This window comes from Falco peregrinus, chromosome 10 (assembly GCF_023634155.1).
Source record: "Falco peregrinus isolate bFalPer1 chromosome 10, bFalPer1.pri, whole genome shotgun sequence".
In the NCBI taxonomy this organism is placed as follows: Eukaryota; Metazoa; Chordata; class Aves; order Falconiformes; family Falconidae; genus Falco; species Falco peregrinus.
Window position 1 is genome coordinate 467,471 of NC_073730.1, and position 27,081 is coordinate 494,551.

At 38.7% G+C, this 27,081-nt stretch overlaps 1 protein-coding gene across 4 annotated transcripts in view; it reads right to left on the minus strand.

The window, feature by feature from the left end:
* The window catches only part of NR5A2 (nuclear receptor subfamily 5 group A member 2), a 96,164-nt gene that overhangs the window by 42,872 nt on the left and 26,211 nt on the right, over positions 1-27,081 (minus strand). For all 4 annotated transcript variants that reach the window (XM_027793339.2, XM_005242020.3, XM_055815077.1 and 1 more), the window contains one exon: positions 964-1,083. In XM_027793339.2, coding sequence (XP_027649140.1) covers positions 964-1,083 — 120 coding nt within the window. The remainder of the gene's footprint in view (positions 1-963; positions 1,084-27,081) is intronic.

Here is a 27,081-nt window from a genome sequence, read left to right on the forward strand (position 1 = left end):
CATAAATGATGTATCTTAGAAAAATGAACCCTTTGCCATGTGTGTATAAATTGAGGCAGTTCAGTTTGAAGCTACTTAAATAGCAATGGGCCATTGTTTTCACTTTGAGTCAGGAACACCATGTACAGGCACATTTTCTTCTCTTTGATACTGTCTTATTTTTTTCTTTCTTTCTTTCTGTTAAAACCAGAATAAGAATCTCAGGAATAAGGTTCTTATTTTACTGTCAAATTCTTTGTGCTTTGGGAAGTGTGAGGGAGACAAAACTTTCTATTTCCTTTGCGTTTTCTCACAGTTTTCCTGGTATTTGCCACATTGTTGCTCTTGCATTTTGGGACATCTATGCACCTGACACCTGAAGAAAATTAACCCTTGGAAAGCTGTGCAGAAACTGCAGGGTGTGTACCCTGAGACAGCTCCTGAGACAGTGCTTGCATTTATAAGCCTATGGACAGAATTATTTTCCTGGGATTAGATGTCTCAGCTGCCCAATTTTTCACACGTGCATACTTCTCTAAAAGCAAGATATTTCTGAGGTCGTAGCTGCAGGTTCTCTAGGTTTCTGACAAAGCTAGTGATTCTTTTGAGTAGACCACAATTCTGAAGGGAAAATAAGCTATAATTGTTCAGACATAAGGCATCAGGTTTGGGAGTGTTGTTGCTGTCAGAAACCATTTTAGCCCAAAGGAAATACAACTTCGGGAGAAACACTTCTCATCTGATATTTTTCAATCACTGAAGTGTACGAGTATATTTGAAAAGCAAAGTGCTTATGATTATATCTGCTTTTATAAGTTTAACCGTAATCAGCAGACTAGGAACAGAGTGCACATGTCATTTTATCTACATTATTTGTGGAGAATCTCTGAGAACACAGGAGTGCTTCTGACCTAGTTAAACTCCTGCTGTTTTGAAAATGATTACTAAAAAGCCATCAATACTTCTCTGAGCCCGCATACTCACTTGTTGCCCGGTAACCAGGAGGATGGAGCCTTCTTTCCCATGCACCACTTGCCGGTAAATGTGATCTAGAATTAAGAGTTCGCTCCAGCAGTTCTGAAGCAACTTCATTTGGTCATCAACCTGTAAAGCAAACATGAACGTTGGTGGCATCACTCTGGGAGTAAGTCTTACATCACACTGTGGAGGCACTCCTCCTTCAAGCATCTGGTTAACATGAGAGCAGAAATACTATCAAAACCTATTCACCTACAAGTTTCCACTCAGCTGAATAAATAGGGCACTGTTGAAACTTTTAACCATAAAATGCACGCGATATTTACTACTGATTACATTCTAGGAAAGCAGAACTACAGCATTGTTATGCAAGGTAATAATAATAGTACATTTATGAGATGGTTATGGAAATGGGCTATTATTTTTACCCAAAACAAGAATAACAGAAATAATGCTAATGTGAACTTCCCCATACTCCCTGTCCTTGAACCTCAGCTTCCAGAAATAGTAAGGAATCTGCAGATTCGAAAGCATTTTTGCTGCAACAAGCCCAAGTTGGAGATCAGTCCCTTGCAAAGGGAGAAGTGAAGAGAGAGGTAAACACTCCCTCTAAGAATGGTTGTGGTACTATGAAAAAAGAAAACTTCTTCATAAATGGAAGCTGAGCAGCTTCAGATATCACTGATAGGGAAGGAAAGGGCTGTGCACAGGGCAATAGTGAGCAGTGAGACATATCAGTGACCGCATTTGGTAATAGAAGGAACATACTGGGCACTCAGCACAAGCAACCTGCATTAAGTTTTTATCCAGTGTCATCTGGCATGTACATATTATAGGACAACAAAGTATATCACTAAACTGACTCCTATTGCTTTCAGTTTTCTTCCCTTTAAAGACTGAAAAATAATTAAGATTTTAATAGAAATGGGAGGAAAAAATCACAAATTAGTGGAAGGCAGACTGTGAATTTAAGTCATGGTAAACATCAGTATCCTCTGGACCTGTTCTTCGTGAGCTTATGAATTTCTTCCTAAAATCAAACAAAGTCTGTCTTCAGACATGGAAGAGTTAAAGAATGCATATATTAGCCTTGCTACAATTAAGTGTCTGGTGCAGATATGGTAATACCATGTATATAGTTATGCAGGTTCTTAGAGTCCTTTTAGATAGCAATTGCTGAACAGATTAAAAATGCTATAAATTAGAAAAAAATTAGCAAAGAGAATATTTAAAGTGGGGAAATGCCTAGAATTTCTGAGACATGGAACTGTTAAAGTTGTTTTTCAGATGTTTTAATTTCAATTGCTTTAGAACTAGATTTCATAGTGCACAGGAAACTGCACTATAAGGAGCAATCTTGCACGAGCTGAATTTGTTACTAATAGACTTTTGCAGTGTCACCTGTGAAAGTTACCTAGTATTGTCTCCCTCTTTCCAGTCACTTGCCATACAGCTCAGCCTTTAACATCTTAAACATCAAAGTCTCTGTTTGCAGCCTCCATTCATCTTAACTTCCCTTCTCCCCACTCACAGTCTTCTCCAAACTGTTCTTGTCCCGGTTTCTCCCCCTTAGGTATCTGTCTCAAATTATTCCCTCTTGCTGGACTGTGCAAGCAAGTGAAATCAGGAGAGAAAGGAGCAGATTAGCACAAAGCCAGTGGGGAGAAAAGGGCAGAAACCCCCCTGTGCAGCAGATCCCACTCTCCTGCACAGCCTGCACTAGGACCCTTGGTTCTTCCTTTTGCCTGCTCCATGGCTGCAGCAGGTATCTGTGCTGGAAAACTGCACAAATCAATTCCCTCCACTGCTGCTTTACCTAGAAGATATATGATTTTCATGGGGTTTTAGTTTGTTTTTTTTACGTATCCACCTTTGCTCTTTAAAAAAAACCCAACAAACCCCCCCCCCCCCCCCCCAAAACCCCCAACAAGTCAAGGAAAACTATATCCAAATATCTGTGCCAAAATAATACCTTAAGGTTGCAAAACCAAGCACTGCAGAATTAGTTAATGCTTGTATTAAGATTGGCTGTCCTATTATTATTTTATCTTCAATATGCATTTGTGTTATAAAGATTTTAATGCATAGACACAAAAGGGCAGAATTAGGATTGTGCAAACACTCTCAGTTCTGATATTTCAAATATTTTGCATTCAGTATTCATTGGCTTTCCAGTATTAAGAATAACTTTTTATCACAGTTGCTGTTCTGTCTACAGTCACAGTTAATACATGTATGCTCAGATGACTCCTAGAAGCTACATATCCATTGGCAATAGAGATGGAGGAAAGAAAGAGGTGTGGATTCTGTAGATGGATATATTACTAAGTCAAAGTAAAGCTAGTGCTATCACAAACTCAGCCTTGCTCCATCCCTGTGCTGTCTGTGCCCATGATAATTCATTTCTGTTCAGATCACAGGGCAAGGCTGATTCTGTATTAAAGATCTCTTCCTCTGCCCACAACATGTATTTGACTACAAAACCTCTCAACCAAGTGACTTGTTAGCTTAAGAGAAGACAGTAAATTACCACATTGATACACTCCCCACCAAAACTTGTGGCAGGTTTAAAATAAGGCACTATCTGAAGAAGATGCTTGACATTTACAGATTCTGGTACTCTTGCTTTTCACATGAAACCATTTTGTGACCGTTTTCTCCTCCGTACAACAAGGTGTTACAGAAATCAAGTAAATCATGCTAACATGATAATTTCATCCAAAATTAGCATTTCACACAAAGCTAGCACAGCTTACATCTGAACGAAACAAACTGTGAGGCAGTTTAAGCGTTCAGCATCCATGTCATAACAACTAATAACTGAATAAGAGGTTAAGAATTTGATTATATTATAAATGACATATTTCCAGCTAACCCATCTGTCTCAGCCACAGGCTTTTGAAAACAAGCTACACTTTACAGGTCTGGCTTTCTGAAGGCCCCAACAGCAGCTAGCTGCAATCAAAGCTTACCTCCCAAGCTTTATCATATCATTACCGAGCCAGTGCTGTGAGAACAGTATGAGATGGCAAAATCACAAAAAAAATGTTTTGCACATAGTCTGTTCCTGCTGTTCTGTAAGACTCATAAAACTGGCAACAGTGAACATCTGCTAGTGGTTCACAGAATCAGCTCCTACATATTCACTGTAATTTAACCAGTGAATGCCTATAAAATGGATAGCATAAAAAGAACAACACACATCCCAAACACGGTATTGCCTTCAGAAGACTCTCATTAGATCCAGCTGCTTTTGCCATTTTAAGAAAGCTGGCAGGGCAGCAGAATGCTTCCCAGTTTGCACTAGGAAGAAACAGAGGTGACTTTAAGGGAGGTTCATGGATTACTAACATGTAGGTCAAGTGACCAATTCCAGTCTACTTCTGAAAGGCACGTAAATGAGGAAAACTACATAATTTATCTCTGCTAATGCATACAAAACAAAAAAAAAAAAAAGAAAACAACATAGATCACATTGAACAAAAATGGTAACACATGACTTCTTATGTTAGAATGAGCTGGTAAACTTTATGACGTGTGTAACTTTAGTCAGAACACAAACACCTTTGTGTTTGTGGCATGTCAGTAAATGACTTGCAGGAGCATATTATCTGTCAAAACAAAAAAAATCAACCTTTCACCAAAACAAGTATGTGCCTTAAACAAATCCTGATGGCAGAGAGGCTTCAGTTTCAGTGGCCAGAGTGGAGAGTGAGTTTTGAAGAGGAAGGTGCTCTGCAGAAAAACATCTTGTGGACTTCTGACTCCAAAGCATGCTAGTCCACCATTGACGGGGTAAGTGGGAGAAAAGGTAAGATTCTGTTGCCAAGATGACTTAGCTCCAGTCTGGGACTTCCCTATAATCAACATCATTTTCAATCATGGTATACATTGGACTAGAAACACGCTCAAAAACTTGCACTACTGGCTAAACTTTGAGGTTTTTCAGTTTGTGGAGATCTTTATAAATATTATTGATGTTTTAACAACAAGAAGAAAAAAAGTTGTCCCAACTACTGGGAATGATTATAAATAAATATTGAACATCATACAGCCAACAAACGGCTGCTGCAAGAACACTCCCCAAATCTGCAGCTGCTCCCTGCCATAACAGAACATTGACAGGAGGAAAATGTAACCCATGTCTTACCTAAGCAAGCTGTCAGGCAAGATACCCATTTGACAGGTATCGAGCCTTGAGCAAAAGTATGAGTGGACACTGTGCCCAGATAGTTAAATTTAGGTTCTCTCTGGCCAGTGGCATTCAGATGAAGACACACCGGGGGGGGACAGTGTAACTGGGAATTGTTGCTAAAGAAATGCCTTTTGAGGAAAGATGCAGAGGTAGCTAAGGGAGGGTATGTGACAGGAAAAAAGAAACAGGAGATTATTTCCAGCATGCAGGGTGGCATGAAAGAGTTAATAATGTTACGAGTGAATTGAGTAAAAACATCACACTTGTAACACTGCTGCTAAGGGACAAGGGAAGCAAAGAGAGTGCTTAGTAGGAGGCTTTAAAGGAGGGGAATGGGGAAGCAGTGTAGTAAGAGAAGACATAAGGGAAATTGGATATCAGGTAAAACCTTGAAGGTGAGACTGCTGAGACTGGATGAGATGCAGACCTAAAGGGTTTGTGTGACAGTAAGTGATGCTGCTGGGGCAGAGAAGGAAGAAGTACTTCGTGTTAGAGAAGCAGAGGATGGCAATTGTAAGCAACAGGCAGGAGAAATCCCAGAGGTGAAAGTGAGCATGTGTGCTGTCCACTCTCTCAAGCAGTAGAGATACAAAGGTGGAGCAAGGGATAGCTTTCTGATAGCATTAATACATGGCAATAGGTAAATCCTATTGCCTATACCAAAATGCTATTTACCTATGCTTACAGTGAGGACAAGGAAGCATGTCAGAATGTGGAGTTACCTGTAACCTTGTATCTCATGCTCTTTGAACTATTTGTAGCACATTCCCCAAGTCATAAGCTGTAAGACAAATGGTCATTGCCACAACCACCCAGTGCCACCCCACTGTGCTGCCCACTAACTACCAAGCTAGCCAGAATAAACTAATGTACGAGCATAACTCATGATGCAAAAACGGTCTCCCAGCACCTGGAATGCTGGTAGGTAAACAGGTAGACATGGTGAACAAGACATTGTGCAGTCAGTTTGCCCATGCAATATCCACTGACAGGTGTTTTGTGTACCGGTGGATGGCAGCATGCAATGCACTATATTCTGACAAGGTTTTAAGATTTTGTCCTTCCCGTGTTGACCTGGAAACCTGTCTTCAGTGACTTCATGGTAGAAATGTGCACAGTGTCAGTATTAATTGACAGTATTTCAGTATTGTAACCTCTGTGAAAGAAACCTTTGGTGCTCTCTCTCTTTGTCCCCTGCCCCGGGAGGGAACACTACTTGTGCAGCCTATTTGCTGCAGCGCTTGGGAAGGACTGGCTGCAGCCTGCACACTCCTCTTGTCCCAGCCACTGGCCATCCCAGCTCCTCTCAGTAAAGCACCAGAGAAGAACTGCTCTATGGCTGGGTTGGCAGGACAGGAATGGATAAAGGTGGGTCACAGTGTAGTAGGAGAGTCTATGCTCCAGGTGCGGGAGGGTCACTGTGCCCCTTACAGTCGCTTGCTGTGCAATTTCACTACAAAGCACTGCTCCCCACATTTTAAAAAAATCAGATCCGTGGAAAGAGAGAGACAGAGACGTGCCCCCTCCACCAAGCCCTTTGACCTTTTTTCCTCGGGATTTAATAGAACCACGGAGACTGGTGGAACCGTGGCACTTCGTGTCCACTGTGAAAGATTCAGATGGTATTGCTCATCTGCACGGCGAACACGCTGTTAAATACCTGAATACAGGTCTGAACACAGAATTCCCTGGCAGCATGCCTGAGTTTGTCCACTGCCAGCTGGAATTGTAAGATTACTTTTCCGAGTTGTCTGCTAGCAAGAATTAGGAACCAGGCATGCATGAGAATACATTCAGATGTGACTGTTAGTTTGCGTAATTTATCTTACCAATACAAGGCAAACACATAGGCTATTTCCAGGACTGGAGGAAACAGACTCTCAATTTGAAGTGTAAAGGTCTAAATCTGCCCACGCTGGTGACACACTACCCCTTGGCAGGACAAAAAGGTGGTCTGAGGCTGGGGCTGGGAATGTCACAACCGTCTGCTCAACCCCAGCCTCCCGTTCAGCTGGGCCTTCAGCTCTTGGTACGGGGCTCGGTGGAAGTTTGTCAGGCTCACTGAGGCCTCTGTTGACACGGCAATACACAATTATCAATTGTAGTTAAAGGAAGAACTTATCTCAGAAATACTGGTTACTCATCTGAAAAACTATTTGTGCTGCTGTTATAGATGAGGAAGGCTAGTGCAACACAAGAGTAGTATTGTTGTAGAGTGTGTGCTTCCCACAGCACAGGATGTTAATCATTATAAACTTTTGTTTTCTCTGAAGAAGAACATTGAAATTGCCAAACAGTAAAATGAAGAATAATGTGTATGCTTTGCTGAAATGCACCTTAATCTTATCAAAACCACACTGTGTCTTTCTTTTAGGAAAGTGTTTCACAATATTTAGCATACTGTAACCAACAACTGCAGATTTACGACAATTTTTCTTCTGAAGAAGTGTTTTCAGCCTGACACTTGATGAATTACCTGTTAAAAGTTTCAGGGTCATGGGTTTTTTTGTGTTACTCTAAGTTAAATATTTTCCTTATAATTATTGCTGCAGATTCAGTTAAACGATGCACTCACCTTTTACCCAGTCTACACCTCCCTTTCTGAGAAGTTGGAGGATCCTTTTTCATCTCTTTTCATTTGCATCAACTTGCACTATAGCTTTGGGCTTTTCTGCTACTAAAAATCTGAAAGGGTATCTAATGATTAAAAAAAAAAAATAATTGAAATTTATGTGATAAAACCATGTTGGATTCAGCTGAATTATTTTTACTTATGCTTCTAAAAGGGAATGCCAATATAGAAATAACACGAAGCGTTCTTCTCATAGTGCCACTTTTAAATTCTACGGCCATTGAATAGCCATTTCCTACTGAGTATGAAGTAATTAAACATCTGTCTGAACTGTTCAGCCTGAAGCATACAGGTTCAAGGGATGGTTGAACTTTCTTTCAAGTGTAGTTAGGAAATCACTCACAAGTCATTGCAGACATATAGCTCGAGTTGTTACTCCATTTTCTTATGCTATAGTGAAGCAAATCACCCCAAATCAAAGTTTTATACGACAAGTGCACCCCAGAGGCTATTTTTCACTTGTGAATGCACGCACAGTTTCCAAATCATTACATAGGTAGAGAAGGATTTGGAGTCTCCAAATGGGTTGCTGCTAACAGTGGGAAACTTGTGGAAGGTTGCTGTGAAAAAGCAGCACGTAACAGTTGATGTGGTTTTAGAAGTAAATGCACATAACTTTCAGAATCAGTGAATACCCTAATAAAATGTGATTACTGCCTATAAACTCAGTAATAAAATGCTACACAATTCAAGAAAAAAATATTTAATATTAACTATGATTGTTCCAGCTTAATGTTAACTATGATTGTTCCAGTTCTTCCAGAACTAAAAGAGAGGAATAGGGAAGGACTAACATGCTTCATTAACTCCCTGCTCATGGAACTGTATGTATTTGGAATATCAAGCCATTTTTCAGGTTTTTAAAGGACATAAGTAAAGAATTTATAGCACAAAGCAACATTATACCTTTGAAAACCCCTGCACTTTTACCCTTCCAAAAAAGTGAAATGGTGAATACATGGTGCCCGTGCTCTGAATGGTGTGTGGTGTTTCCTGCTATGTATTTGCTGTGTAGCAAATGCACACAGGGAGAGTGATGGCTTCGCAACATCTCCTCCCCTCTCATGCCGCCGGACAGCTATATGTAACATCACTGTGAAAGAAGGGATCAAAACAGCAGTGACCAGCCATTTCACAGTTTCAGTGCATATCTTCCATTGAATTAAAATACTTTAATAAAAAGCTACCTTGAGCATCAGTTCACACTCATCCTGTTTTCTTGCAGGAGTATAACACAAGGTGCATGAATCTAGGGGCTTCAGATTGTTGAAGGCAGTAAGGGTAAGCAGCAGACGGTAATCCTACTAAAGAATAAGACCTCTTCTTTTACAGATATTTAGACTCCATTTAGAGGGTATTCCCTACTATTAAGAAGGTAAATGATAAATCTCAGTTCTTCAAAGATCAGATGAAAGGGCTATTACAATAAACTTTTTTTGTGTGTGTATATATATATTTATATTATATACTGCATCAAATGCGACATATAACACTTATTTTTTCTCCTTTTCCTCACATTTATCTCTGCAAACTGCATGAAAATTACTTAGTATTTTGCAGTCAGCATTATTTCTGATGAATTATAAATGTGTTTTTCTTAGGTTCTTCTTTAGGTGTTTTTTTTTCAACTGAAAATAAGAAAAGGATTTCTTTTTAGTCCCAGCTGAAAATTCTGCTTACAATGCAGCGTTTCTTCCCTGACAAAGTGAATGCAAAGATGCGGAAATGGGAAAATTATTTCTTCTTCTCAGCATCTGTTTCACAGAGTGAAGAAGAAGGTGCCTTTTTCAGGCCTGGACCCATAGAACTGACCTTCAAAATCCTACTCCTGTGAGTATCTCTACTGATGTTAGTACAGCATAAGTTTGGTCTAGAATTTAAAAAAAATATCATATAAAACAGCATAGTTTGTGTAGCAGTTTTGGTACTAAAGCTGTTTTTCCCCATTGCATTACTCCAGAAGTACACCTGTTTTTTCTGATGTCAGCAAACTAACTGTGGAAATGTGCTGCACCATGTTTGTAACTCTTAACTTGCATGGACATAAGTTCTTTGACTTCCACATAAACAAAATCAGAATTAGGCCCACTCAAGTCATCATTAGCCTTGTGGTTCTGATCTACTTTTTAGGATGCACAATGATGTCCTCTGGGGAATCAGAAGACAAGACTGAGTCTAGTAAATTTTATGGTACTGCTGGTGAATTTATTCTCAATATATTGAATCAGCAGTTTCACTCTATTGTACAGCAGCCTTCGGTTAAAGTCTCTGTGGTCGTCTCCAAGTCACACATATTTTAGTATTATCTGAAAGGATTTCTAATATGTAATATTCCTTTCCTGTTTGTTGATTTATTGGATAAATTATGATTTCATTTTTCTTACAACTACGTCATTTTTCCAGCTGACACTTATTCTAAGAGTCTATAGGTAAGATTTACCTCCTACGTTAGCTCTCATTTGTAAAATTCCTCAGAAAACATCAAGATCAAATTTCAATAGACAGCCATCAACACACAGGGGTGGATTGTTAGTATTAAAGATGAAGTCCTACTAAGAAATAAATTTATTTTCCACAAAATAAATATTCTATTAAAACTCAATTAACCAAGTATAACATGGAAAATATTTTTAACATGTGACACAAGAGACATGCTAATTTCAGAAAGACTCTTTAATATGGTAACAGGCAGGCAGAGTAATCTCCCAATGCACTTAGGGTCCTGTTCTTTCAAGTGCTGTATGCCCCAGAATGCTGGGTTTTGCATGCATTAATACAAGGGTTACTTAAATCGGCTCTTGTTTAAATTAAACTATGCGGTTACTCTTCTATTTAATAGGGTTTCTGTTTATTTCTAGTACAGCTGTTCAAGGCAGTATGGAGTTTGGGAAAGGGGCAAGCCATAAGAGAAGTATAACCTTACTCTTTTAACAGGTGACACCTACAAAGGTTGGTTTGTGTACACATCATGGGACTGTATTCATAGTTATACCAATGGGAACATGCAAATAATCTTCTGATTATCATGACTAAACAGGAGTTACTTTAACATTGCAGCAGTGTAAATGAGAGAAGAATACTTTCTCCAGGTATTATTAGTGAAATACAGGGTTGGGCACTGATAAACCACACAAAGAATCTAATACATTGGAGGTTCCAAACCATTTCTAGTTATCATCAAATCATCAGTTTTGTATTTTAAATGTTCTTTATCTTTTGACTGCACAGCATTGCAAACTTTTTCAGGAATATGTTTTGTATTTTACTTTTCATAGTCCTCTTAGTCCTTTTGACAAACATCCAACTATGTAAGGGCAGGTATTTCCTTCTGACCATATTTGAATCACCGAAATATACGGATCTGAAGTCTCAAGACTGGGAACTATAGTGTGCTAAACAGGACAGAAAGTAATACACCTGTAATAAACCTTTGGCAATAGAGGCTGGTCTTATTGTAAAACACTGCACTCACCATACAAATATATTCCACTATGTTTTCCCTTGTTTTGTAATAGAATGGCCAAAAAAAAGCCACAGCAAGAGGAGTAAGAAATCATGAGAAACAGTACCTTCAGTCAAGATGTGAAGGGAGATAGTATACTGATGAAGAAAAAATACAGAAAGGTTGTCTTACATCCCAAGGGCTGCAGCAGTAACAGTAAGTCACTAGGGCAGAGATTAAATGTGAAAGAAGACCCAATGGTAAGGGAGAAAGTGAAAGAAAATTCAGCTTTATGAATGGGGGTTGTCATATTTTAAATGAGTATCCATATGACTTGATAGAAAAAGTTACTTAAAAACACCACCAAAGGAAGCTGAAGTCATACAAGAAGGTTGTAGAGACGTAGTGAGAACCAGTGATGCACGATCCAATGAGCTGCTGTACATGAGAATGATCCAAAATACTTAGTACTTCTCTTTAATTCTTAAAAGCATTGCAGGAGGCTCTCGGCATGCAGCTGCTACCATCTAGCTAAATCCTCTCACCTGTGAACACCATCTTTAAAAAAAATTAGCTCCTTTCCTAACAAAGTCAAGTGTAAAAGAGCTGACAGAGCCATGCTATTAAAAAACACAGGAAGTGTTGACTGAATGAATGTTTAAGGAATAGGCAAGTGTGTATTAAAATGTTTTTTCCATTTATCCTTTCATTTGGCTTTACTTCATTTATTCCCACTTCCTGTTTCCTGGATTCTAATTTGGAATTCTCTGAAGTATCATTAAAATAAGGTTGTCACAACTCTGCCCAGGTCCCATACAGACCTTAGCACTGCAGTTACAATTAATATTAATGATTAAAAATACCCTTGAATAAACTGTTTTTATTTGGGCTGCTTGTTATATTGGTAAGAGGAACTTTTGCAGTATAAAACACAGAATGTGTTACAGGTAAAAATGACTGTGGACTGTGACACAGCTCAGTCAGCCTCTGACTTTGCTGTTACAGCTGGGCACAGGTATCAAAATTTTGAGTTTCTAAATTGGGTTCCTATATGTCTGCATGCAATAGAAGATCAGCTGCAAGTTTAGGAAAAAGAGAGACAGTCAGTACATCTAATCTAGTAGGCTTTTCTTAGCTCATTTCTGAATGACAGCAGGGGTGATGAACAACAAAGTAAGGTTGCTCTGATTACTGCTCATTCACCCATGAGCGTGCCCTGCACCCCAGCTGTGGGAGCTAGGTGTTAATCAGACTGCCAGAAACTTGGTCGATGGGCAAGCATTTGTAATAAAATGGCAACATTTTCTTAAAAAAAAATCATGTTTTGTATAGCTCATGTTCAAGTGTCTAGCAATCTACTACCAATCTAGGCGTGAGGATGTTACTTTGATTTATAATCAAGTTTAATGTGAGTTTTATTTTTGAAGATTTACCATGACTAAAATAATACTTTCATACCCAAATGTAAGAAGATTTATTGATTAATCCCAGACTTATCAAAGGAAAGTGCATTGTGACTCTGCCTCTAATAAGTTTTTCTGAGATGTATTATAACTTTTTTTTAATACAGCTACGTAAGTCTATAGCAGGGCAATTTTCCTGGTACACAAAATAGCCTGAATGATTTCAAAGTATAAATGAATGCAAGATTATACAAATATTCAGCATCATTTCACTGACAGGTAATGGATTGAATTCTCTCTTTGGCTCTCTTCTTTTTTTAAAAAATAATCTGCCTGAGGGTCTGTTTCTTTTAGAATGTAAGGTCTTTAGGGAAGGGACTGCCTATTACTATGTTTTTATGCGGTATCTGTTTATATTACTGTAAATCCGATAGTAGAAGAGGGTTGACTGAATGCATGGAGCATACGTGGACACTTCTCTGTAAATAAAATTATTTGTCTTTCAATTTAAACTGCCAGCTCCCAAAATAAACCCAGAATGTCCAGTTAAATAATACAATGAGATATTATTAGTGAAGCACAGTTTCCTTACATAAATATAAACATCAGTTTAACAACACCATGAGAATTATTTGCTCAATATTTTGTGTACTGTGACATAACCATATAACCTGACATCCTATGTAACACCATCCTAAGTGTGGTGTTATAGAGGACCCTGAGCTTGGATGGTATAAAAGAAATTATTTCATTATATATACCTTTGAGACTGATTCTAAAATTCATAGGCAGACAGAAATACAAAAATACCTGCGCTTCAACAGAAGACTTCAAGGAGCGAGTCCTTAGCTTTATTGCTTTATATCTGTTAAGGCTCTGATAATGCACACATTTTTTAAGTACAAGCTAACATAAGCCAACTTTTAAATTCAGCTCCTGGTGACAGCTCCTTTTATATTTCCTCTTGCATGAGCACACACAGCACCCAAATCCAATCTACTGTGACAAATATATGCATTTTGCAAATATATGACTATTTGATAAATGGAGTTGAATCTCTTTTTTTTAGGTTACTTTTAACAACTGAGAAATGTACATAGTTTATTTTTTAGCTCACATGTTGCATTCAGATTGCCCCTTTCTGCAATGCGATGTGCACATAAAGTTCCCCGAGATGCCTGAACTAGATTCACTGTGAGTACTTATCCAGAATATGCAATTAAAATGTAATTCATTTCTAGATATCATCAATATTCTGTCATTGTGTAAGGGGAATGGACTAGATGACCCATGAAGTCTATTCCTACCCTCATATCTATTATGATTACCTTATATTAGTAAAATTGCTTTGTAAGGTCACTTATATGTGGTGATTCCCTTTACGCAAATATTTGGTCTATTTGGCCATTCATGTGTGTTTCTTCATGCTCTGTTTCAAATAGATTCAGTACAGGTAGAGCATCAAATGAAGCAAAAACCTGGTATTTCGCTGTAAATAATTCATAAAACAATGTTATGACCCTTATTCCCCACGAGGCATCCACATAATGAGCCACCCAAATGAAGCGGTGAAAACATCCACTTCCCTGCCATGGGTGTGCCCCCGACAGACTCTTCAGGGTCAGAAATCCATCAATCTCTTTTCACACATGAGCTAATCAATTCAAAGAGGGAAGTGCCAATGAGCTATTAGATCAATATGGTAAAGTATGGAGATTGATCTTATTCCAGAGTGACTACATTAACAGACTCGTCAGTGTGACCTCTGCCCTGCGGCGCACATTATCCAGGATTGCAAGCCTGATATCCGAATGAAGACCTCAGGTCATTGCTTTTAATAATATGCTTTGCTGAAAGTATTAAAAGCAAATCTGTAAAGGGATGACTAATGAAAATATGAAGTGCTTTCTTCTCCTCTAGTCTTGGAACGCTTGCAGAAATCATGCCGTCTTTTCACAGCAACCAGAAACATCGAGTGTCTCACACAGAAACCTGCTCAGCTGAGCCTGGCTATCAGCATTTGAGGTAATAACAAATTAACAAAAGAAACCAAATACAAAATTATTAAAAGTACTAGCTGTGTCAAAGTCAATTAACGTTTTAGGTGAATTACTCCAGTTGGCCTACGTGAACGGCCAGATCGAAGGCTGTACTGGACTCCTGATAGTCCGAATCATTTAGCTGGTGTAAGTGGGACCACAGCAGCTGCCACTGCTGCAAAAGTTGCTCCCAGTGCTGCTGTGTGCGTACTGAGCATCCTTCCCACCAGCCGAAACGTTCCCAGCACTTGCTCCAACTCAAGGTCCAGCCCTGGGAGTCTCAGTCTATTTTAATTTAGGCCAAAAGCCAGTGACTTTGGGGGGAACGGATCTGATCAGAGGAGCCTGGCTTCACATAGTTAGCAGCAACACATGTAGACATCCTATAACACTCTCCTGTCCCTTGATCGACCTGTGCTGGTGTCACCAACTTTACAGGAAGTCTGTACGTGACGGGACCACAAGTAATACTATAAGCAACCATTTCAGGCCTCTCGTTGTAAAGACTAATCTTTTTGATATATAGTTTCAGAGATACTGGGGAAATGAATACTTTGTTATCTCAAGGCATGATATTAATATTGTTAATATTTTTAAAAACCTGAATAATCTTATTGCAATGAAACATTTATGTATATAACACATTTTAATACTGTATTTTTATTATACCAAACATTTTTATTGTTCATTGTATAATTGAATCAATGAATTAGAAGAAGGTTACTAAAAAAGGATTAATGTATTTTTAATGAAACTGAATGATATAACTTCTGTTAGTCACTAAGAGTAATGGCAGATCTATCAGGTTTATACAGATAAGAGCTTTGTGAGTTTATCTGAAAGCCCACATAATGGCTCTCATTTAGCTGTAACCTAGAAAAACAGACTTAGCAATCCTAATCAGGGTTTTATTTCATTGTTTATGTATATGACCTGTCTTTTTGTGATCAGTTCACCTGTCTAATCATGAAAATATGGATCTGTTTAGTAGAGACATCTATTTCCAGTTGTAAAACACTTTTTTTGAAAGCAACACCCTTTCAAACTCTAAATGGAAGAACTGAGCTAGCCATACAATGCCACTGGAAAATGTTTTTGAACTCTTAGGTTAACAGACAGGGGAACTGGTGAGAACTTTGTACCCTAATAGTGACATCTCAATGCTCAAAGCTCAAATTCCTAATTAGCCCACCAGCCTAAATTATACATACTTTCCAGGCAGAAACTGGTATGCTCGAAAATTTCCCAGTAGAAAATCCTTATATTAGTATAACACTCATTGAAATTTTAATGCTGCACAAAATTTTATATAGAAAAATCAAAAGCAATTACAAACTTGGCTCTGAACCCTGCACAGGTAGTGTGTTCTTTACAATGTAACTTTTCATTTTCTATTATTTGTAATCGATATAAAAATAGATAATGAAATTTTATATTAGTATAAAATATATGTATTGTGGAGAAGGGGCTTTATAGTGACACCCTTAGAAATGCTTTTGAAATATTTTTGCCTTTCTCAATGGGAAGTATGTTATCAAAGTTCTTTTAAAGAGAAAGATTCTAATATTTCTTCTGTCTTTAAGTAGAAACTGAGAGAGAGTATATGCATAATACATATACGTGTATGACACACAAGACACTGCAGTATTGCTCAAGGACTTGTAAACTTTGTGAGACCATATTAATTCATAGTGGTGAACCACAATTAAATAAATCACACCACTAAATGGGCATACATTTTTTTCTACTACTATGATGTGGTTTTATATAGAGTTCTTTCCAAACAAACTAAAAAGCTATTCTGTAATAGCATTTTAGATTTTAAAGGGTTCTAGAATTCTATTTTATTTGTATCTTTCCACTTGCAAAACAAGGAACTTAATACACATCCCATAGTACAGGCCTCAGAAGGACTTCTATTCAGGAAAGCACTTTACATAGTTATTGAAGCATTTGTCCTGATCTCAGTGATGGGAAGCAGACCGTTATGTATTTTCACTAAAACGAAGGTGATTTTTCTGAACAGGGACAAGGGAAATAAAATTTATAGCATATATAGAACTAAAATACCTTTTTCATTAATAATAATAATAATAATAATAATAATATCTTTTTTAAATTCAGTGTCTCACACTCAAAAAGTGCTAGAAGCAAATGCTGCCTCCCAATGGAAATGTGAAGTTCATTTCCCAATAAAATACACCACAAAATTTCTAGTCCCATTGCTTTACCAGATACTTGGTGTTTAACTTACTTCTAGTAAGAACTGAACAATTTTCATTCTGGATTTCACAATCAAATGTTTTATTTTATGAACTTCATATCATGGGCGCTCAAAATGTATCATTTCTGAGTAAGGAGGATGGTTTTTCCCTTTAATAAGCACTTGAAAACTGGTCAGGAATATGAGGAAGCAAAAATGGATTAGTGGTAGAGTTCAAATGAGGTCATGACATTCGTGGTAAGTACAATTCATCTTATAATTCTGCAATTTACTGCATAGCTCTACAACTCATAACTACAATATCACTGTCACATGCATGCTATCAACAGATGCATCTGTCTGGTCACAGAATCTATGGCTGCATTAGGGATATTTGCTAGTGGCATCTGTTTAGATAGTTGTTAGGTATCTGAATACAGGTAAGTGATACACGTGATTTTATAATCAATGAAACATGTCACTAGCTTCTGTGTAACACAGAAATGGCTGAATTATTTTTTTTTTAAAAGACTCTTTCCAATTTCCACTGCAACTAAGCACTTACAGGCAGAAAATGTTCATAAAAACTTTCCAAACAAAAAGATTATCTTCTGGGAAAGTTACAATAGATTGAAAATACATGTCTAGAATCTAAATGCTTCCTCAGCCTCAACAGAATAAATAATAAATGCTTTCTAGGTAACTAGTGCAGCCCTTTTGATAACATATATATTAATAAATTAAAAATGTCTTTAGATTGACAAGTGTTTAGTGGGCTTATACTGGAAAGCCAATATCTAATTATGAAAGCCTGAGTTGACTAATCAATTATTCAGATGAACATTAGGTGTCTATTATATGTGTAAACATGGGAATTATATTTCCCCTAAGTAACTTTCTCAAATAACAAACCCAAAACATGCAAATTTGAAATAGAAAAAAAATGGCACTATTACGCATTTATTGCACATGCAGAACTCTCACTGAATTATTCAGGGAACACTGAATCGGGGGCCTTGGTCTTCTGACTCTGAGCAACACAGCAATAGCAGCACATGCCCCGTTGTATTTGTTATGCATGTAATATTGATTTAGCCCGTTCTTGCTGGTCATGTTTCAAATTCATTTCATGTTTAGGAGATAGGAGAAAGGAGAAGTATCCTGGATTGATATTTGCAATATATTTTTATGCCTGTAGAACAAGAGATTATCTAATAAATTAGCAAGACCCTGGCTTTCAAGTGCAGGAAGTATAAGCCTTTGAAAAGGAGCACAAGTGAGGTAATGAACTGTGTTTTGAAAAGCTTGATATTTGCTTCATTCCCCACCTCCTGTATGTGAAGACTGGGAGAGTGCTAGTATTGCAGAGTGGTTTCACTGGCGTTTCATGTGATCTGTGAGGCACAAAACGCAGTAAGGTAAAGCATAATCGTCCTTTGCATTTAGAAAAGACCATGCTCTTAAACAGAATACAGCAACAGGGAAACCTGAAATAGATGTGACCAAACACCTGCTGACAAACAGGCACAAATCCCACTGACACCGCAGTGACCCCCAGTTAGTCAAGATTTAATTAAGGGGTATAATTAAGGCAGTGGAACAGAACACTAATGAGTGGTGGTTTTTTATATGGGTAATTACACATAAGAATACAAACTAAGCTAGGCCCCTAAATATATCATTAAAATGAACAGTATAGAATGACAATCAGAGCTTTAAGTACTTTTTTTTCCTTCCTCTGCAATAATGCAGGTTGAAACAACACAGCTTGTCAAGCATCTGTACACATGCTAACAAACGCTATTGGCCCAATCCTGCATACACATCTAAGCATGTTGGTAACATGACCTTGGTGGCACAATGCGCACCAGTAAGGCTCGGCACGCGTGGGTTTGCTGGGCTCTGTCTGTCATTGTTTTTGCATGTGTTTGTACCATGCAGGAGTCCCTTCGGCTCATTGTCTAACAAATGACATTCTGTTGCTATTCTCTTGCAAGTAACATATCCTCCAGATTTCATTTATCAAGTGTGTTGATTACAAGGAAGACATACGTTATGAATTGTTCCTATGTTTGTCTGCGTGTCGGGCACAATATACATTTACAATCAAACAGCAGAGATTTCTTATGGCAGTAGTATTTTATGCCTGATCCAGTTGTCTAGAATTTACTTTGGAAATCTTTAGGCAGTTGAATGAAATAGCTGAAATATTTTTGTCTATGTGATATTTGCTTATACTTCAAATGGAAAAAGACTGCAAAGGAGAGTTACTAGACCAGCTTGTTAAACTGGGGTGGAAAACATCATCATGAATAATGATGACGATGGTAGGTGAAAAACAACTTTCTTATGGTCTTGAAGATTTAAAGGAATGCCTGTGTAGTGTGGGGCCAGCCCTCTACCAGGATTACTCTATCTGCTCCCAGCTGGTAGCCTGCAGTTCATGACAGCCTTTTATCTGTTATCAAAGCAACAAGTGGAAAAGCAGATCCTCCTGCCTACTAACACTCTGTTCAGTTCTCTCTGTAGAATTTCTGCTTCTAAATCTTTCCTTTTAACAAATCGTCAGATTTCCTTCCTACTGCTGCAGGAGACACTAAATGTCTCTCAAGTCTTTAGCTCACTTGTATAACAAACTCTGCAGGACACTAAAGGAAGAGAGAATAATTGCATTACAACGGGACTCGTTCTACAGGAACTGACTGAAATACAGAATGAGCCTGATCCTGCTCACACTAGAGTGCTGAGTGTTCAGCATTTAAATTCAGTGACAGCAAAACCAGATTCCAATTACTCAAACAACAGGGTATCAATATAACACTTCAATTACAGTTTCAGACTGAGCCATGTTAGGCTTAAATTTAACCTACTAATCTACTTATTTATGTAAGTAAAAACTTTACTGTAACAAAAGCAGAGTGAACAAACTACATAGAAACTTATGACATATATATTGTGCTTACTTGCTTTTTTAGTAGTATGGGAAAAATTAAAAAGGTAAAACTGGGAGATATTTCAGTATCATTAATGTGAATTCTTTCAAGCAGAATCCATCCACTGAACAGTTATTTCTTATTAAAACAAATCTACGTGAATATGTAGTAAAAATATATCCCACTTTCCTTAAATCATGCTGTCATAGAGTAATAGGTCTTAAAAATGCAATCCTGTAAGAGTCACAAGTTTATTTTCAAAATCAAGAGAACAACTTAACCAGCTGTTACATAGGCTATGTTAAACCATAATATATGTTGAGGGGGTTTAACTGTTTTTTGAAGTCTTTGTTTTTTAAAGGGACTTTCCTGTGATTTCTGACAGCTGTGCAATGGCAGGAGATGCCAGGGGGGTGCCAGTGTGGCCGTGGACCCAGGACTTGCTCCTGCTCTGCTCCAGGGCTCTGCCAGCAGCTGCTCTGTGTGCGCTGGGTGCCCCTGCCGCAGGCGCTCCCACAGCATGGAGCGGAATCCCACCCCTGTGTCTAATGCCGCTCATTTGGGCCCATCAGAGATCGTTAATGCATGCAAAAGCACGATTTGTCTCTGGGTCCTGTGGCGCTTTGCTAAGATGTGGGCAGCGTCATCTCAGTTTTATGAGGTGCCTAAGGACAGGGCCCCGATAAGCATAATCTTAAGATATGGAGTTACTGTTGTAGCTTTTCACCATGAGCGCACACAAAAACCTTAACAGAACTGAAAGACAAGAAAGGAAGAGTGGTCGTAAAAATTACACGACCGATTTCCCCGCTTTCATCGTTCTGCGGGCATGTGCCAGTATAAAATACAGGATCAGACGGAGCAGCTTCCATCTGGGCTGTGGCCATGTGTAGGCACAGCGAACCCCTGACATCTTCTTCTCCCCCATTTTTGTCCTCACGAGGCTGCCCCTGCCCGGCCGCGTATGAATGAACAGAAGTGCCTTTCATCCCCCACTTGCCTGGCGCTTCAAAAGGAACTACGAAAATAGCAGCGACAAAAATCCAGCCGCCTGCCAAAGGCCCGCACACGTCCCATTCTCACAGGCATGCGAAAGGTTGGAGAGCTCAGCAAAATTTTTATGTACGGGAGCAGGCCCAAGGAAAACTCACACGCCATAACCAATTGTGGACAGAGGATCATCTATCAGCAGACAAATGCAGGAACTCCAGAATGTCTCTCCTCAAATGAAATAATATATCTTTGAAAGCCAATGCCCGTTTTAGGCCTGAGGCCCATATATCAAGCCTGAGAGGCTTGTGGATACGCTCCAGGGCCATTAACCTTCCACCTGTTTCCCCTTGTCCTTCAGGATGAGACCCTGCCCTTGATTTTACTCCCTTCCCCTGTTCATCTTCCGACAGAGTGTAAATGTAAAGCAGAGGGCCTGCGAAATAATTCAAAGGCAATGGACCAGGGACATGGTTACAAATCTCTGCCACTGGCACTGTGACTTATGCAGGCAGTTTGTCACACATGAGCCAGGTGACCTCTGTGACATAACAGAGAAAAATATCGCCCGAGATCAAAAGATGAGATTCAGAGCACTCTAACTAACTTTGGCGCGCACGGCCACGCTACGCGGTGCTGCGGGCTCCCTCTCTTCCGAACGCCACTCACCCTGCTCGTTAGCAGGCAGGCCATGCTCCTGCTAACCCCAGTAACCTCTTTTTCTCTCACCTCTTTGGAAATCTTTCTTGTAACCTGAACAACAAAACCTGCCTCCTCCTGCAGTCTCTCTTTTTCAAAAAAGATAATTAAATTGAGAAGGAGAGACAGGAAAATGCCATTCAGCAGAGAAAAACTGACATGTGAGAAGCAGGATCTTTGGAAATGGTGTAAGAGTTGCTTTTGTGGGTCTGTTTTAATCCAGTTAGTTTTTTAAATGCTAAGTAATGCTAAAACTGTACGAGCACATGGTGTCTCTGATATCACAATGAGAAGTCTTACACGTCTAAAACATTTATTTGGATTCATTTGTCATGATGGTTAAAATGAGAGTAGTATTAGTATTAAAGATGATGTAATGCACCCAGATAACATGCATCCATACTGATTCATATTTTACAAAGAGATCTACTACAGAACCAGAGTAAGTCATTTGGAAAAAAGTCTAATCAGATTGATATTTAAAAAAAAAATAATAATCTTGAACTCATTTTTCAACCTGTGTGCTACATAGGAAGTTTTCCAGCTGTTTTGTACATTCAGGACATCTCTGCTGGGTGCAGACAAAAGAATAAGGCCTAATGTAGTGTTTCTCTTTCACTTCCCGTAACCTAAGGGTATGTCTGGTATGGATATTTAATTTTGTCTGTTTCATAAATTAAAAAAAGCCCACAACTGTCACGGTATCCCCGGAAGGATGACGAGATGAGAAATAGCTAGATCACCCTAAATCCTGTTCTAATCCTAAATCACTTTGGCACTTGCCAACACCTAGTTGATGAAAAACTCAGTTTAACCCATGAATGTATATAAAAATACACATATACAGACACACACGCACAAAACTTAAGCACATTGCTTACAAGTGTGCTAAACATTATCTCGTCAGCTATTTCATTGTGTCTTACCACACGCTGGCTTTGAAAATTTTGCAGAGTTCAAACTCTTACCCAAAATATCTGTGGGGGTAATGTCCCACTATGGAAATACGTGTAAATTCACTAAATCTAAAAGTAAAAAAGAAGGTGAACTATGGATAGCACTTGCAGCTAAATTATGCAGTATTTATAAAGAAATGCACAGTTGAAAATCATTTCAAGTTTCCTACTGATGAAAGCCTGACGTAGAGCATCAAATGACTCTGTTGCGGAACACTGCAACAGTTAACGCAGTAAACGCAAAATTAATGTTACAAAAAGACTACTGTGAAGTGTTACCACATGCATTTGTAAAAATGAGACAGTTTGAGTCTACAGAGCTAAATTCTCTTGCTCTTGTTTGGGCCCTGTGATTACACACACCTTTTCCTCTCTTCGGTACCTCTGAAGAAAGCCTGCCAGAGATGCAACAGCCAGCAACTATATGTGAGTTTTGTCACTGGTTTCAGCGAACTCCAATTCAGATCCCAGATGTCTTCATTTTTGAAAATACCCGGACTGTTACTTTTTCATGTAAAATACAGGTGATATATCCAAGACTTCAGGCAGTCAAATCTTTAGATCTCTTTGATGCTTCTACTGAATATATTAATTTGTATTTAGGCCTGATTTCACTTGGTCTTTTTGCATACCACCCCCCCTTTTTTTTTTCTTAAATATATCTGATGTATCCCTGAAAAAAATGATAACTAAAGAGCATCTGGCCTGATCCATTGCCTTTTACAGTAAGTAAGATTTAGTGCATCTGCTTTTGTAATATTCATGAAATTTGGAAATAAAGGCTAGGCATCATATGCTACTCTAAAAGAGGATTTTTCTATTTTGAGTATTTGATCAGTTTTGAATGCCCAAATGGCCTATTAGAATTTCTAAGACATAAAGAAAGAAACTATTTTAAAATGTTATTATATATATAAAAATACTATTATATTAATATAATAAATGATAATCTTTATACATACACACTCAGATGCACATGAAATGATCTGTCCCATTTAGCTCCCACCATGTGCTTTTTGTGTAAGTAGCTACTAAGCATCAAATACTTTATAAAATGAAAGGTTACATACAGCCCCCTGAGTCTAAAGAAGAGAATTCAACTCTTGTTGGTTTTAATATAACATAATGTCTTGTCTTGAGGAAAAAGCCTTAAATTAATTGGTTGACATACTACACAGATGCTGCAAATGCAGTTAATTGTATTTTTGAGTGCTTATGCCTCCCTGAATCAGTCATTTAAAACAAAAGAAAACAAGGAGTATTTAACATTTAAAAATAATAATAATTTGGGGCATGAATCGTTTCTTACATTCTTTTCCAGCTACAGACAATTTCTGTTGGGAAAAGTGCCATATAGTATCGACAGTGACAACAAATTGCATTGTCCGGTGAACATCTGTTTCCGACTCCCACACTGATATTGCAGGTTGGGTACTTCTGATTTAGTCTTCACAGGCTGCCCGACCATGGAGGAACTGGAAATTACTGGTACGTTCAACTTTTATTATTGGAACACAGGAAAACTTTATCATCATGCTGGGAAGTTCCGTGTCTTTTGAAATATTGGAAAGCGGGTTATGTTAGCACAGAAAGCCACATGCGATAGTTCTTATGAAGAGGGAAGAAAGTGGCTCCTCTTCATTGGGTCTGCCAGTACATGCGGGTATGCAAGTCTTGAGTTGAAAATCTCAAAATGGAACAGTATTTCTGTTTGCAAGATGCAAGGTTTGATGGTGAGGGTTTGCAGTGGGGGTGGGGGGTTGCTTATTTTTAATGAAACCATTAGCATTGCAAAAAAAGGATCAGATTGTCCCAGTCTTGCTCAGTATAAATTATTGTGTGTCTATACAAAATACCTCTGAAATCCAAAGCAGTTTCTATAGCTCAGAGCAGGCTGAGGTTTAGTAAGGGTTGCAGGACCTAGCTCTAGTCTCAAAGAACTGATCTTTTCTAACTTGTATTTATTGCACCATTACAATGATAGCAACTTACAGAGAAAGGCTGTGTTAACTAGCTAAAATTATTACTGTTGAAAATCCCAAAGACAATACTAAGCAGTCTTTTCAAAACTGAGGGGAGTTTGTTAGAATGATCAGTGTCATTTTTCTCATACTTATGCCATCATTTGTTGTTTAGCCTGGAGAAAAATGTAAAGTTCTACTCTGGCAGGGACAGAGAAGAAATGAAGATACATTCTTGATAAGCACCATGTGCCAGTTTGATAAAGCTTCAGCTCCTGACCTGTAAATACACCAGCCAGTGCTGGGACAAGCTAGTGAAAACTATCCACTTTTACAGAGAAAGAGAGGGAGAAACTCTACTCAAACTCCGATTAACACTAGAGTTGCCAGCATGTAGCAGAATCAAAGGCAAAACATGTGGAGCTCCCACTGAAGTCAATAGGAGAAGGGTATGCCTTGAAGGAGAGGCATGCAAATTAAAAATAAATGCTGTTCCACATTACCAAATGAGCTAGTCATGTAAACACTGACTTTGAGGTCTAACCCTTCCTACTGGGAATACTCCCATAGAAAGTTCATTCCTAGTCAGGACAGAGCATTGTCCTTGACCACACTTGCAGAATGAGAACATATCTTGCCAATAACAGGTCCAAAACAAAGTAATCACCATGTGCTTTATTTCTGCTTAAAGTTGTTGTTATTACTATTATTGTTGCTGTTGTTTAATAATCTTGTTGTTTATTCACTGTATTATAAACAAGGAGCATTGTTTTGCAAATCCTGCATCAGGAAGACAGTTTTTTGGTGCTAGTCCTTATAGCAATTTTGGATTTCTCAAAGACTAGGAAGTCTGGGCAGAATCTTAGCAATATGGCCAATATTCAAAATACTGTTAGATTCTACATCTCAGTGTCAAATTCAGCAAATTTCCAGATCTTGCTTTTCATGAGTGTAATATTATTTATGTAAGTACTAAGTCAAACAATGCTCCAACAGTATTTCGTTGTGAGTAGTTTGCTTTCTACCTCCCTCTCTTTCTCTCCATATGTAGACAGAAAGAACATCGGTGATTGTGGAGTAGTTACAAAAGAAGCTGAAACTATTTTATGCCACGGCAACCTGAGTAGGAGCTACACATTAGTCTTGGCTTCCACTTGCACACCAGATGATTTGCACCACCACCTAATTTAGTCTCACTCCTCCGAGCAGCCTGTCTACTACATTCCTACTGTCTCCCACAATTCTAACAGTATGGTTGTTGTGCCCTAAAACTACTGCACAAACAGGAGCAGAACCAGAGACTTTGGGCAATTGTTGCCTGTTATCCTCTCTACACATTTTTGCTGTTACCTGAAGGAAAGTTAATAGTCTGGTCTAACCACGTTTGTGGTTTTATTGTGATTTTTACTGAGTTCCAGGAGTGGCAAGATGGAAAGGACACTGGTGGCCTGTCTGCTCCCCGCAAATCTTTTTCTCAAAGATTTCCACCGTGTCCTAAAAGGGTGCACAAAGAGTTTAAGGGGTTGTCACCAAAACACACTGAGTGTTGTTGAAGATCCCTGTGGGATAGGTCAGTGGAGCCCAGAGGCACAAATAACTAGTTACTGCCTCCTGTGTAGTGGCTGTGGTACTAACACAATTCCCAAGAAAGAGAAAAGAGGAAATAAAGGACAAAAAGAGCATTTAGAAATAACATGTAGCAAATTAAACGTAAGCACTTGACATAGGCAGCTTTACACAAGAAAACAGGAAACCGCCAGATGTTGTGAAAGTGGAAATACAGTATTCAAGATCTTAACTTGCATTTCTTATTTGGACAAAATTCTCGTTGGCTTCAGACAAGTTTTCTTCTGAAAAGTGGTGCAAGATTGGGCCCATAAGCACAACCTGACTTACACTGAAAATTACTATATGCAAGACCGACTTGTTCAGCTCCCTATTGAGGAGAGTAAGCAGTTGCAGGGACACATTTCTCTCCTTGCACAGGGAATTCTGACCATAGCATGGAGACAAGGATGGTTCCCAGCGCTCTGCTAGTCTTTCCTCCCCACACCTTGAAGAGGGATGAAGTAGATTAGGGAGCGACTAGACAGCCCTGTCCCTACCTCCCTTAAAGTGCTGGATCAGCCCTCAGACTAACCAGCTGGTGCACAAGGGCTGCAGCAAGCTGCTTCTCCAGTGGTGAGGGATTATGACTCAGCACCTCCAGTCACTGTGTTTGCTCATTACTCAGGACAAATTGTGAGACTGCAGTAACTATTCCCCAATAAATACCAAAAGATATCCAGATGAAACAAACAGACAGTCCTGGCTGTAACACCAGAACAAAGATACAATTCTTCGTCACATCCAGTGTCACTTAGTCAGGGTGATGTTTCCTGTATTCAGCAAACATGCCAGTAAAAGAATTTCCTTGGCATAGAGACAACATGGAAATGTCCTTTTAAAAATCAGTCAATACCAACAGAACTCATGAGCTAGCTGGAACCATTTCCTATGCTATGGGAAGAACACTTGAATAAGGTTAACCAAGACATTTTACCCTCCAAGCCTCCCCCCTCCCCATCTATTTCTGGATGTCTTCTTTTGTTCACCCTTTGCTAATTATAGTGGCCTTGCTTAGGTGATATTTATAGTCTTAAAAGAGTTGCCTGACTTTTAGAACACTTTA